General features: G+C 38.3%; 1 protein-coding gene and 1 pseudogene across 1 annotated transcript; both read left to right on the top strand.

Moving 5' to 3' along the window:
- The first annotated feature begins 632 nt into the window (after positions 1-632).
- Positions 633-3,155, top strand: LOC118060581 (probable aminotransferase ACS12; annotated as a pseudogene).
- LOC140954329 (uncharacterized) lies at positions 2,430-10,196 on the top strand. Its single transcript, XM_073403529.1, has 4 exons — positions 2,430-2,567; positions 2,742-3,035; positions 4,714-9,437; positions 10,097-10,196. Exons 1-4 carry the CDS (start codon positions 2,430-2,432, stop codon positions 10,194-10,196), a joined length of 5,256 nt encoding a protein of 1,751 aa, XP_073259630.1.
- The last annotated feature ends 1,302 nt before the right edge of the window (positions 10,197-11,498 follow it).

Genomic DNA, 11,498 nt, shown 5'->3' with positions numbered 1-11,498 from the left:
TTGGTGTTTATCGAGTCATTGGATTAATTATTTTTACTAAAATATTATTATTTTAAAAAAAATTATTAAAGTTGATTTAGATGAGTTTAGAAAAGGTGTAGTAAGATTAACCTAACCAAATCAATTAGGTTTTGTCATGTTAATACCTTTTTAGTTGTTGATTTTTCAAGTCAATCTATCAACTTGAGTTGAGTTTAACAATTATATTTGAATGAATAAGAAAGCAAAACAAAAAAATCAATAAACAAAAAATTCAGCAAACACAAGATAGAAGAAAAGTCAAACAAACTCATTTCAAGGCCATGATATCTGAAAATTGAATCAAATATCTTTAAATCACAATTTAAACAAAGACAGAAAATTATAGAGAAAACATTTTACACTTCACCTATTTTGGTTCAAGAATTTAAAGTGAACTAATATTGAAGGTTTTTAAGCTTGGCCTATGCCTAAACTATAATGACCCAGGCTCGATTGCTCATATATAAAAGGCAAACTCAAGATTTGGACCGAGTCAAGTATTCTGAATCAACTGAGTTATTAGATTGACCTAACGTTATCAAATCAAAACAAATCAAATAGATAGCTTAGTTCCAATCATGCACATGAGCTTGGACTTCTGAAACAACATAATGTATTATGAATCCTTCATCCTGTCCCTTGCCGCTCTTAATTATCTATGTCGCCAGCTTACAGAAAGCTTAATGCCCGTTTTGGATATATGGGTTATTGTTGTTAACAATGGTACGTAAGTGATGAATCATTATTTTATCATTATATCTTTACTAAAAAAATACTAGATAAAACAAAATATATATACATGGATAATTTTTTTTAATCCTCGAATGTGTTGGGCTGACACATGATAAAACAAAACATGTTTTAGTGGAGGCTAGGGGAGATTTCTCACGCTATTTCAATGTTATAAACAAGTGGAATACACTAATAAATATGATTAGAACAATCACACAAGTTAATACAGAAATCAATCCCAATCTTTTATTAATTCAAAAGGATCTGTGCACATATGTTCTGCCCTCAGAACTTGCATTGCCTACAATGCATTGTATATGCTACACAATAATATTTACAATTTACATACTAAAGACATATGTCCCTTTGTTCTAGCCATTTCTCCCCCACACAAGAAACTGCCACTAACTGTCCCAAACTGCCGCAACTCCCTTGGCTTGCCTCCCACAAACCAACTGCCGAACTGCCAACAACCTTGCTGCCTGTCCTACTGGGATTGAGTCTTTGATGTGGTTTTAGTTGTTTGTTATACCAGCTAGTTGTTTGCAGGCTATGGCAGGTTTCATATTCTAGGGTGATGGGAAAAGTGGTGTCCTTTGACCCCTCGCATATAGTATTGATTGCAGGTGCTGCTACTGCAATTGAGATACTATGTTCTGCTTTGCAGTCCATGGAAGTGGATTTCTTAATCTGACACCATATTATCCTGGGCAATTCTATAGCTTTGAGTACAAATTTTGACTTTTAGTCGCCAAGTGAGAAGCAAGTTGTAGTTTGTAAGAGTTTTTGTATGGAAATGTGCTCTCGGAGTTCATCAGAAGAACAATATGCAGATTTGACAGAGATGTGAGATGGCGAACTGGAGTGGAGTTAATTCCTGCTCGCTGCCGCAGTTCTGACAACTTCTTATCAAGTCTTACTTCTCTTGAACAGGCATACAATCAAGCTAGAAAACGAGGAGTAAAAGCTCGTGGGATTCTGATTTCAAACCCCTTAATATACTTCCACCACGGGAAACCCTCTATAATATATTAGACTTTGCCTGATAGAAGAGCATCCACATCATCTCTGATGAAATATTCACCGGGTCTGTGGATGGAGGCGAGGGGTTTGTGAGCATGGCAGAAATTTTTGAGGAAGAAGAATTTGATAAGAACAGGGTTCACATAGTCTACGGGTTGTCAAAAGACCTCTCTTCCAGGGTTTAGGGTTGGGGTTATTTATTCATACAATGGTATAAGCTATGGTATAAGCTTTTGAATATTGCTAAGGTCAATGTAACCCCTGGATCAGCAGGTCACTGCATAGAACTGGGATGGTTCCGGTGTAGTTTCACTACTTTGGCTCTAGAAGATATTCCTACAGTCATGGAACTGATCCGTAACGTGGCAGAAACTTGTAAATCTCCTGGTTGGAAGACACAATTTTTTGCACTCAATTTTGTTTTATGGATTGTTGATGGCAAAAGCATGTATCCCAATCACCTCTTTCAATGGCGGAGCAAGCAAGTTAACAAAAAATTCAAATTTGATGTCTTGGGAGTTCTAGCAATTTTCAGGATTTGGTTTCATTCCGAATGCTGTGAATTGTTTACATATTTGTCTGGAAGTGGGAAGCTAAAACGATTTGAAAAGGGCTGATCAAAGAACAGAACTCAGTGTGGTTATGAGTGATAGATGCCATATACTAGTTTCAGTCTGGGTTGGCGCATCTTCCTCTGCAGCCCTCCAATCATATTGATGCTAGCTCCAAAGATGAAGCATCCAAAAGCATTCTTATCCATAAATCTCAGCCACACTCGCAAACAGGAAAGAGTAAAGTTTTAATCTTTTGTTGAAAACAGCAGATTACTAAAAAATGTAACCTTTTGTTTATTCAATGATACCTCAGAAAGAGACGATTTTAAGTATATTTGCTCTTCTGACTTCTAGTTGTTTATCACTATCAGTGGTCTAATATCTAAATATGGTTTTAGGTGTAAATGACAGTGGAAGAGAAGCAAGAAGTGGACATCTATCGTAGTCACCCCATCTTTTGATGATAATAACCCAGATGTTGTTACTGATGAAACAACTTCAACAGCTACTGCTGTTGCATCCACTTCAAAAGTGAAGAATGGATGTGAATGCTGCAACAAGAAAGTTGGTTTGATGGGGTTCGAGTGCCACTGTGGGAGCACCTTCTGTGGGGTTCATCGATATCCTAAGGAGCACTCTTGTACTTTTGATTTCAAGACTCTCTTGATCAACAAAATTTGGCCAAGCAAAATCCGCTTGTTGCAGGTGATAAACATGGTTCCAGAATTTGAATGATCAGGTGTTCTTGCATCTGTCTTCTTTATGAATTCAAGAAAGTAATACTTGTTGTTTGTATCATTATCTTTTCTTTGATTTTGAAAATAAAAGCTTCGACATGGTATCATCTTCGAAGTAATTAATAGTTTATGAAATCTCGCAAGAGCAAACTTCCAACTCCGCCACCAACTTGTTGGGTTGTTGCCATTCATGTGCCACCACTCTCTTATCAATAATGACCTCTCTACTGCTAAATTGAATCAAATTACTCAGTTAAACTAATTATGCTTCAGTTGAAAATAAGAATGAGTGTAACTTGACAAAAACAAAATCGTTTTTAGTCAACTAGGTCCTCGTTTGTTATGATTTAAAAGGAGAAATGTTTTAAGACGGGTTAATTAGGTGATGTTCAATAGATGAGGACCAAATTGAGATTTTTTCAGGGACCCAATTGAGAATCTGGTGCTAGTTAGGGATTATATGTCCCAGAATTATCTTCTTTGTTTTTTAGGAGACTCAAGACTGGAACATGCATGGTACGTATAGGATTACCTGTTTTTTAAATGAAAGGATAATGTTTGCTTCTTCATTTTAGGATTTGTAACGGTAATTATTTTTTTAAGTGTATTTTTTAAAAAATATATTAAAATAATATTTTTTATTTTTAAAAATTAATTTTTAATACTATCACATTCAAAAAATTTAAAAAAATTTAAAAAAATAAAAAAAAAAATCAATTTGCTTTCAAAACACAGCTCAATCACAGAAACAAACCGTGAAGACTCGACATTTTGGGAGGCTGAGTTTTGGTTTAATTTTTAACCCCTTGAACCATCATAATAATTATAAGAACCGCCCTAGCCCAATAGGTTAATCTATTGGCCCATTAATTCGGAGCCTTGTCTGAATCAAGCAGTGAAAATCCAATTTTTATTTTTATTTTTATCAAAGATATTATGTCGATTTTTTTTCTTTTCTTTCAAGTCAAAACTCCACTTAACTTGCAATTAAGGTCCGGAGCCAAGTCGATCTCAGATCAGGTACTATTATAAGTATCTTGAAAACAATTTTTATTTTTATTTTTGTAATTTTTTTTATAAATATTTTAAATGACGATAATTGCAGTTTTGCAATTTCTCTATCATTATTTTTTAATTTATGATAGTAGACGTAAAATTACACAACCTGAAGCAACAGTACTGTTTGCAAGCAACAAGTTAATCCGCATAGCGAAAGGATCATTGCTAGATATTGACTTGTAAATCCGAAGGGATTAATGCACGTAATAATTGAAAAATCTTACCTGTATATATAACTGTTATGAAGCGGGACGAACAGTGGCGCGAAGAATATGAAGACTTTCAAATTAAAAGATGGATGAAGCTACGGTGTCGTCTTGAACAACTTCCCAGCTTATACGCACCGTTTAAATAAACTCAGGCTGAGGTGGCACGAAGGACAAATATCAACTAACGGCTTTCATTCAGTTATTTCAATTCTGTTTTTCATTTGGTTATTCTTCTGTTAACAAATTGTTAGTTGTTAATTCATAACAAGCCTCATGTGGCATTCTAGATTTCGAATTAATTCCTATATCTGTAAAAGTGCATGTAACGAACACAACAAGAAAGTAATATACAATCAACGTGTTCTATCCTCCTCTCAGCCTTCTCTCTCTCAAATTCTTCTATTCTCTGATTCACTGGAAAATGCCTTCATGCTAACTGGAAATACACCAACTATTCTAGCAACGCCATTTAACTCCCTTCCCATCGGTTCCCTCAGAATTCAGCTTGCAACAAGTGGTATCAGAGCTTCTGATCTTCAGACCTCTAGAATGCCACCAGACACGAGGTCTCACGATCTTAAAAAGTTGGAGGAATCCTTTGAAGTTGCAAACAAGGAACAAATGATGCGTCATGAGCAGGTTTTGACTCTGTTGGAAACCTATGGCCAACAAGCACAGACAACCAAATTGACTCAAGATACTAAGATTGAGGAACTTAAAGAGCTCATCAGCGGATTAGCCTATCAACAGACTACTCTTCTACAAAAAATGCAGACAGCTACCATGGAGCAGGGTCCTGCAAAAGGCCATCAAGACTCACGTATGGGAGGCTCTTCTTCTAAACCAACCAGTTTTGGTGCAGAAGGACACTCATCTTATAAGACACACAAGCCTCGCAGAGATTTTCCATGTTTTGAAGGAGAAGATGTTCACAAATGGTTGTATAAATGCAATCAGTATTTTGATATGGAAGAAATCAAAGGAGCAGAGAAGGTTAAGCTTGCTTCATTCTACTTGGATGGTATGGCTCTATACTGGCATCAAAATTTTACACGAAGCCTAGGAGGTCAGGAGGCTACATGGGAGGAATACACTGAAGCATTGTGTGGCAGATTTGGATGTCAACAAAACCCGCTTGAAGAACTGATGGAATTAAGGCAGACAGGCAACTTGGACGCCTATATTCAAGACTTCGATATCCTGTGGAACAAGGCAGACATCAGTGAAAAACAAGCAATGGTATTCTTCATTGGAGGGTTAGAGATAGAGATCAAGAATCCAGTGAAAATGTTTGATCCCAAGGCACTAAAACAAGCCTATAACCTTGCCAGGTTGCAAGAGAACACCCTTGCCTATAGAAGATCAATACCTACACAACATCAATACACCTCCCCAGTTTTATCTAATGCTACTCCTTTTAAACCAAGCCCACCCCTGCCCTATTCAAGGCCACCAGTAACACCAAACCACAACACATTCAAACCACAGCAAGGTGGCATACTGCCTACCCCAACTGGTCACTCTTCACACTTCTCACAAAAACCTACCAGAGCCATAAGACCCAGAGATTTGGAAGAACGAAGAGCCAAGGGGTTATGTTTTTGGTGTGATGAGCGTTTTACCCCAGGACACAGATGCAAAAACAAAAGGTTATACTCCTTATGCATAGTTGAAGATGATGAAGACAATATGGACCGAGAAGGGGAAATCAATGTTGAGGAACCGGAGTCACTTATTCCTCACATTTCTCTTAATGCGCTGGAGGGCACAAGAGGTTGTCACACCTTAAGAGTAACTGGCAAGGTTGATCACCATTCTGTGTATATATTAATCGACTCAGGCAGCACCCATAACTTCCTCAGCAGTGCAACTGCCAACAAACTACAATGCTTGGCTACACCCATCAGGACTCTGGTGGTCGAAACAGCAAATGGAGGTACTATGCACTGCTCAGCTATGTGCAGGAATTTCAGGTGGAGAATGCAAGGGGTTAATTTCGAGACAGATGTCTTCATTGTTGATTTAATCAACTGTGACATGGTTCTGGGTATTCAATGGCTTGCAACCCTTGGAAATATCATTTCCAACTATAAAGATCTCTGGATGTCCTTCATTTGGCAGAATCAGAATGTAGTGCTGAGGGGCACTGACTGCAGCAAAGTCCAGGCTATTGAGCTGGCACAGCTTAACAGTTTGATGCTTAATCCTATGCAGTTAACAGGGATGAATCTATGCAGTATAATCAATCTTGAGGAGGACAACAACGACAAGGTACATTCTATGCTACCTGCAACTACACAGGAACAACAGGAACAGTATGGCTTGAACACATTGCTAGAATCTTTCAAGGAGCTATTCAACGCACCTGAAGGCCTACCTCCAATCAGATACCACGATCACTCTATCCCTATGAAGGAGGGAGCTCAAGCAATCAACCTCAGACCCTACAGATATTCTGGAATGCAAAAAGATATACTTGAGAAAATGGTGGAGGAGATGCTTGCCTCTAGAATTATCCAGCAAAGTAACAGTCCATATGCATCTCCTGTGGTGTTAGTGAAAAAGAAGGATGGATCCTGGCGGTTTTGTGTCGACTACAGGGCTCTCAATCAGCTCACCATCAAGGATAAATTTCCAATTCCTATAGTAGATGAATTGTTAGAAGAACTAGTGGGAGCAACAGTGTTCTCCAAGGTAGACTTACGTTCTGGTTATCACCAGATTCGCATGGCTTCTGGGGATATCTTCAAGACAGCTTTTCGGACGCATAGTGGTCACTATGAGTTCTTAGTCATGCCATTTGGCCTCACCAACGCCCCTGCCACCTTCCAAAGCTTGATGAATGATGTCTTCCGCAAGCATCTCAGGAAATTTGTGCTGGTCTTCTTTGATGATATTCTCATCTACAGTCAATCCATGGCAGATCACCTGCAGCATTTACAGATTGTATTCAAGTTACTTCAAGAACACCAGCTGGTAGCCAAACGCAGCAAGTGTGCCTTTGGAATTCCTCAAGTTGAGTATTTGGGGCATGTCATTTCTAAAGAGGGAGTAGCCACGGATCCTAGAAAAATTCAGGCTGTGAGAGATTGGCCAGAACCACAAAATGTCAAGCAACTAAGGGGGTTTTTGGGTCTTACAGGGTACTATCGCAGGTTTGTCAAAAATTATGGCTCCATCAGCAAGCCTCTCACTCAATTACTCAAGAAAGATGCCTTCATCTGGCAGGAAGAGGCGCTGACAGCGTTCCAAACTTTAAAACAGGCTATGATTCAACCTCCAGTTCTTTCCCTGCCCGATCTTAGCCAACCTTTTGTAGTTGAAACAGATGCATCAGGCTCAGGTCTAGGGGCTGTTCTTATGCAGGCAGGGCATCCTATCGCGTTCATCAGCAAGGCTCTGGGACCCCGACAACAAGCTCTATCAACCTATGAACGCGAAATGCTAGCTATCTTGCAGGCAGTCACCAAATGGAGACATTACCTTTGGGGCAGGCATTTCACGATCAGGACTGATCATGTCAGTCTCAAATACATGTTGGCTCAAAAGGTATCCTATCCATCTCAACACTTATGGCTCACCAAACTCTTAGGCTTTGATTATGATATAGAGTACCGAAAGGGGAAGGAAAATATTGCTGCTGATGCTTTATCTAGATGCTCCAGTAGTGAAGTCTTCTCACTCACCCTCTCCACCATCTCGACCAATTTACTAGAAGCTGTTCAGGCCTCTTGGACGACAGATATCAATCTAGCAAGGATTATTACTCAGCTGCAACAAAATCCTAATTCACATCCATTCTTTGCATGGACGAATGCACATCTATACAGGAAGGGGAAACTAGTGGTGGGCAATAATACAGACTTACAAAGACAACTCATTTCACTCTATCATGATTCTGCATTGGGAGGGCACTCGGGCATCACTGCCACGGCTAAAAGAGTAGGATCACTGTTCTATTGGAGAAAACAACAGAGGCATGTGCGGGCATATGTAAGGGAGTGTCACGTTTGCCAGAAAAACAAAACTGAGAATGTCCTCACTCCTGGCTTACTTCAGCCTCTCCCTATACCCCTGGCACCATTTGTAGACATCAGTATGGACTTCATCGAAGGGCTGCCAAATTCAAAAGGGAAAAATGTGGTGCTAGTCGTAGTCGATAGGTTCAGCAAATACGCACATTTCATTGGCCTATCACACCCTTATACTGCAGCCTCAGTTGCAGATGCCTTCATGAACAACGTTTACAAGCTTCACGGATTACCAGCTTCTATAGTCAGTGACCGAGATCCGGTGTTCCTAAGCAGATTCTGGAAGGATCTCTTCAACTATCAAGGGGTTCAACTGTTACATTCTACTGCATACCATCCTCAGACCGACGGCCAAACCGAAGTAGTGAATCGTTGCTTAGAGCAGTATCTCAGATGCATGACTAACAAGACTCCGGATCAATGGGGTAAATGGCTTCCTTTGGCTGAATGGTGGTACAATACCAACTTCCATTCCTCCCTCAAAGCCACGCCGTATGAAGTTTTATATGGCCACATCCCTCCAGTCCACATACCTTACTTCCCTAAGGACTCCAGTATCGAAGCTGTCGATCAACAGTTGACTCTGCGTGAAGATATGCTCAACTCTATTAAAGCTAACCTACAGCTAGCTCAACACCGCATGGTCCAACTGGCTAACAAAAAGCGTAGTGAACGCACCTTCATCGTGGGAGATTGGGTTTATCTCAAGTTGCAGCCCTACAGACAACACACCGTAAGTAGGCGAGCCTCACACAAACTAGCAGCTAAATATTATGGCCCTTATCAAGTTACAGCATGCATAGGAGCCGTAGCATATCGGTTACAACTTCCCAGTTCCAGTGCAATACACCCCGTCTTTCATGTGTCTCAATTAAAGCAACATGTGGGACACAAAATCGTCCATGACCAGTTACCTACCTTACCCAAAGAACCTGCACTGCAACCCCAAGCCATTCTCGACAGAAGAATGGTTCAACATCACAGGCAAGCAGCCACTCAGGTTTTGATTCACTGGAAGACCCTCTCCCCATCTGAGGCCACCTGGGAATTTGCTGAGGATCTTCGTCTGAGGTATCCACAATTTTCCCTTGAGGACAAGGAACATTTTTAAGGGGGGAATATTGTTATGAAGCGGGACGAACAGTGGCGCGAAGAATATGAAGACTTTCAAATTAAAAGATGGATGAAGCTACGGTGTCGTCTTGAACAACTTCCCAGCTTATACGCACCGTTTAAATAAACTCAGGCTGAGGTGGCACGAAGGACAAATATCAACTAACGGCTTTCATTCAGTTATTTCAATTCTGTTTTTCATTTGGTTATTCTTCTGTTAACAAATTGTTAGTTGTTAATTCATAACAAGCCTCATGTGGCATTCTAGATTTCGAATTAATTCCTATATCTGTAAAAGTGCATGTAACGAACACAACAAGAAAGTAATATACAATCAACGTGTTCTATCCTCCTCTCAGCCTTCTCTCTCTCAAATTCTTCTATTCTCTGATTCACTGGAAAATGCCTTCATGCTAACTGGAAATACACCAACTATTCTAGCAACGCCATTTAACTCCCTTCCCATCGGTTCCCTCAGAATTCAGCTTGCAACAATAACACAATCCAGGAGCTATAGAGCAAGAAATTCTTGAGATTTTTTTGCATAATATAATTTAATTACCAAGAAAGAATTGATGGATTCACAAAGCAATTTGAATCCTCCTTTGTGTGCTAAGGGTTGTGGGTTCTTTGGCTCTCCAGAGAAGAAGAATTTGTGTTCAGAGTGTTACAGAGACTGTCAAAGAAGAAGAGTCCGTTGCTGCTGAGATTGCCTAGAAACTCTCTCAACTTGTGATCAATACCCCATCTGCTGCTAATGATAAGAGCCCAGCTGTTTTAACTGATGAAACAACTTCAAGTTCCGCCGCCGCCGCCGCCACATCCTCTTCAACAGTAAGGATTAATAGATGCGAATGCTGAAACAAGAAAGTTGGATTGCTGGGGTTCAAGTGCCGCTGCGAGAAGACCTTCTGTGGGGCTCATCGACACGCCAAGGAGCACTCTTGCAGCTTTGATTTCAAGACTCTTGATCGACATATTTTGGCCAAGCAAAATCCACTTGTTGTTTCTGATAAGCTTCATACTAGAATCTGATTTACCCGCCTTCGGAGTTTTCATTCTTCGATCCTTGAATGGAATACAATTTTATTTTTCTTATCTTGTGATCTTAAATCAATCTACATTCAATTAGTATAATTTAACTTAATTTTAGCTTCTATGGAGTCTATTAAACAATAATTATTATAATCCATGATTACATGTAAAAAAAATACATTTTTGTTTTTTTTTTATAATTCAATAATTATAATCTTGGAACAAGAAAGACAGAAGAGATATATATCGTTGTACATCCAATTTAAAAATTTATTTAAAAATTTTATTATTTACTTGATTTAATGGGCCATGAGGACAGTCGAGAGTAAGTTCCAGGTAGCTGTCATGTGTTTGCTTGCTTCTGCCGAGTTATAGTATTGTACATTTCAGGATCGCTGTATCTTGTCTTTGCACAAGTAAATATTAGTTATTTGACCGTATTTTATCAAATATATATATATATATATATATATATATATAAAAATGTGAAAGTTTTTGAAATGTGTTTTAATAATAAATCAAAATATTTATACATGCATTTAATTAAATGTATCAAGAATTATATATGCAAAAAAACAAAGTTTTAACTTATGTATTCAATTTATCTTTATGTAGGTTGAATAAATTTTTTTTCTAATGCAAAAAAATTAATGTATAAATGTTATTAATATATTTTTTGACATAACGCAACAAATATAACCTAAAATAAAAAAGTTCTTGATGAGATACAATAAAATAGAGTAAAAATCATATATATTGATAAAAATATATAAAATCTTAAGCTAAATTCCTACATGGCTGAAGAAAGTAATAATGTTGTAATTACTACAATGAAATACTATTTTATTAGCACTTGTATAATAATTTTTTGAGAAAAAGTGTAAAGAAGATAAATTACAAAAGAATAAAGATAAGAACAAAAAAAATAGTATAAATAGACTAGGTGTAAAGTGATAAATATTCAAAGGATAAGAAATAAGAAAT

This window comes from Populus alba, chromosome 12, assembly GCF_005239225.2.
Source record: "Populus alba chromosome 12, ASM523922v2, whole genome shotgun sequence".
NCBI lineage: Eukaryota > Viridiplantae > Streptophyta > Magnoliopsida > Malpighiales > Salicaceae > Populus > Populus alba.
The sequence above is the reverse complement of the archived record's forward strand: the minus strand, read 5'-3'. Positions and strand labels throughout refer to the sequence as shown.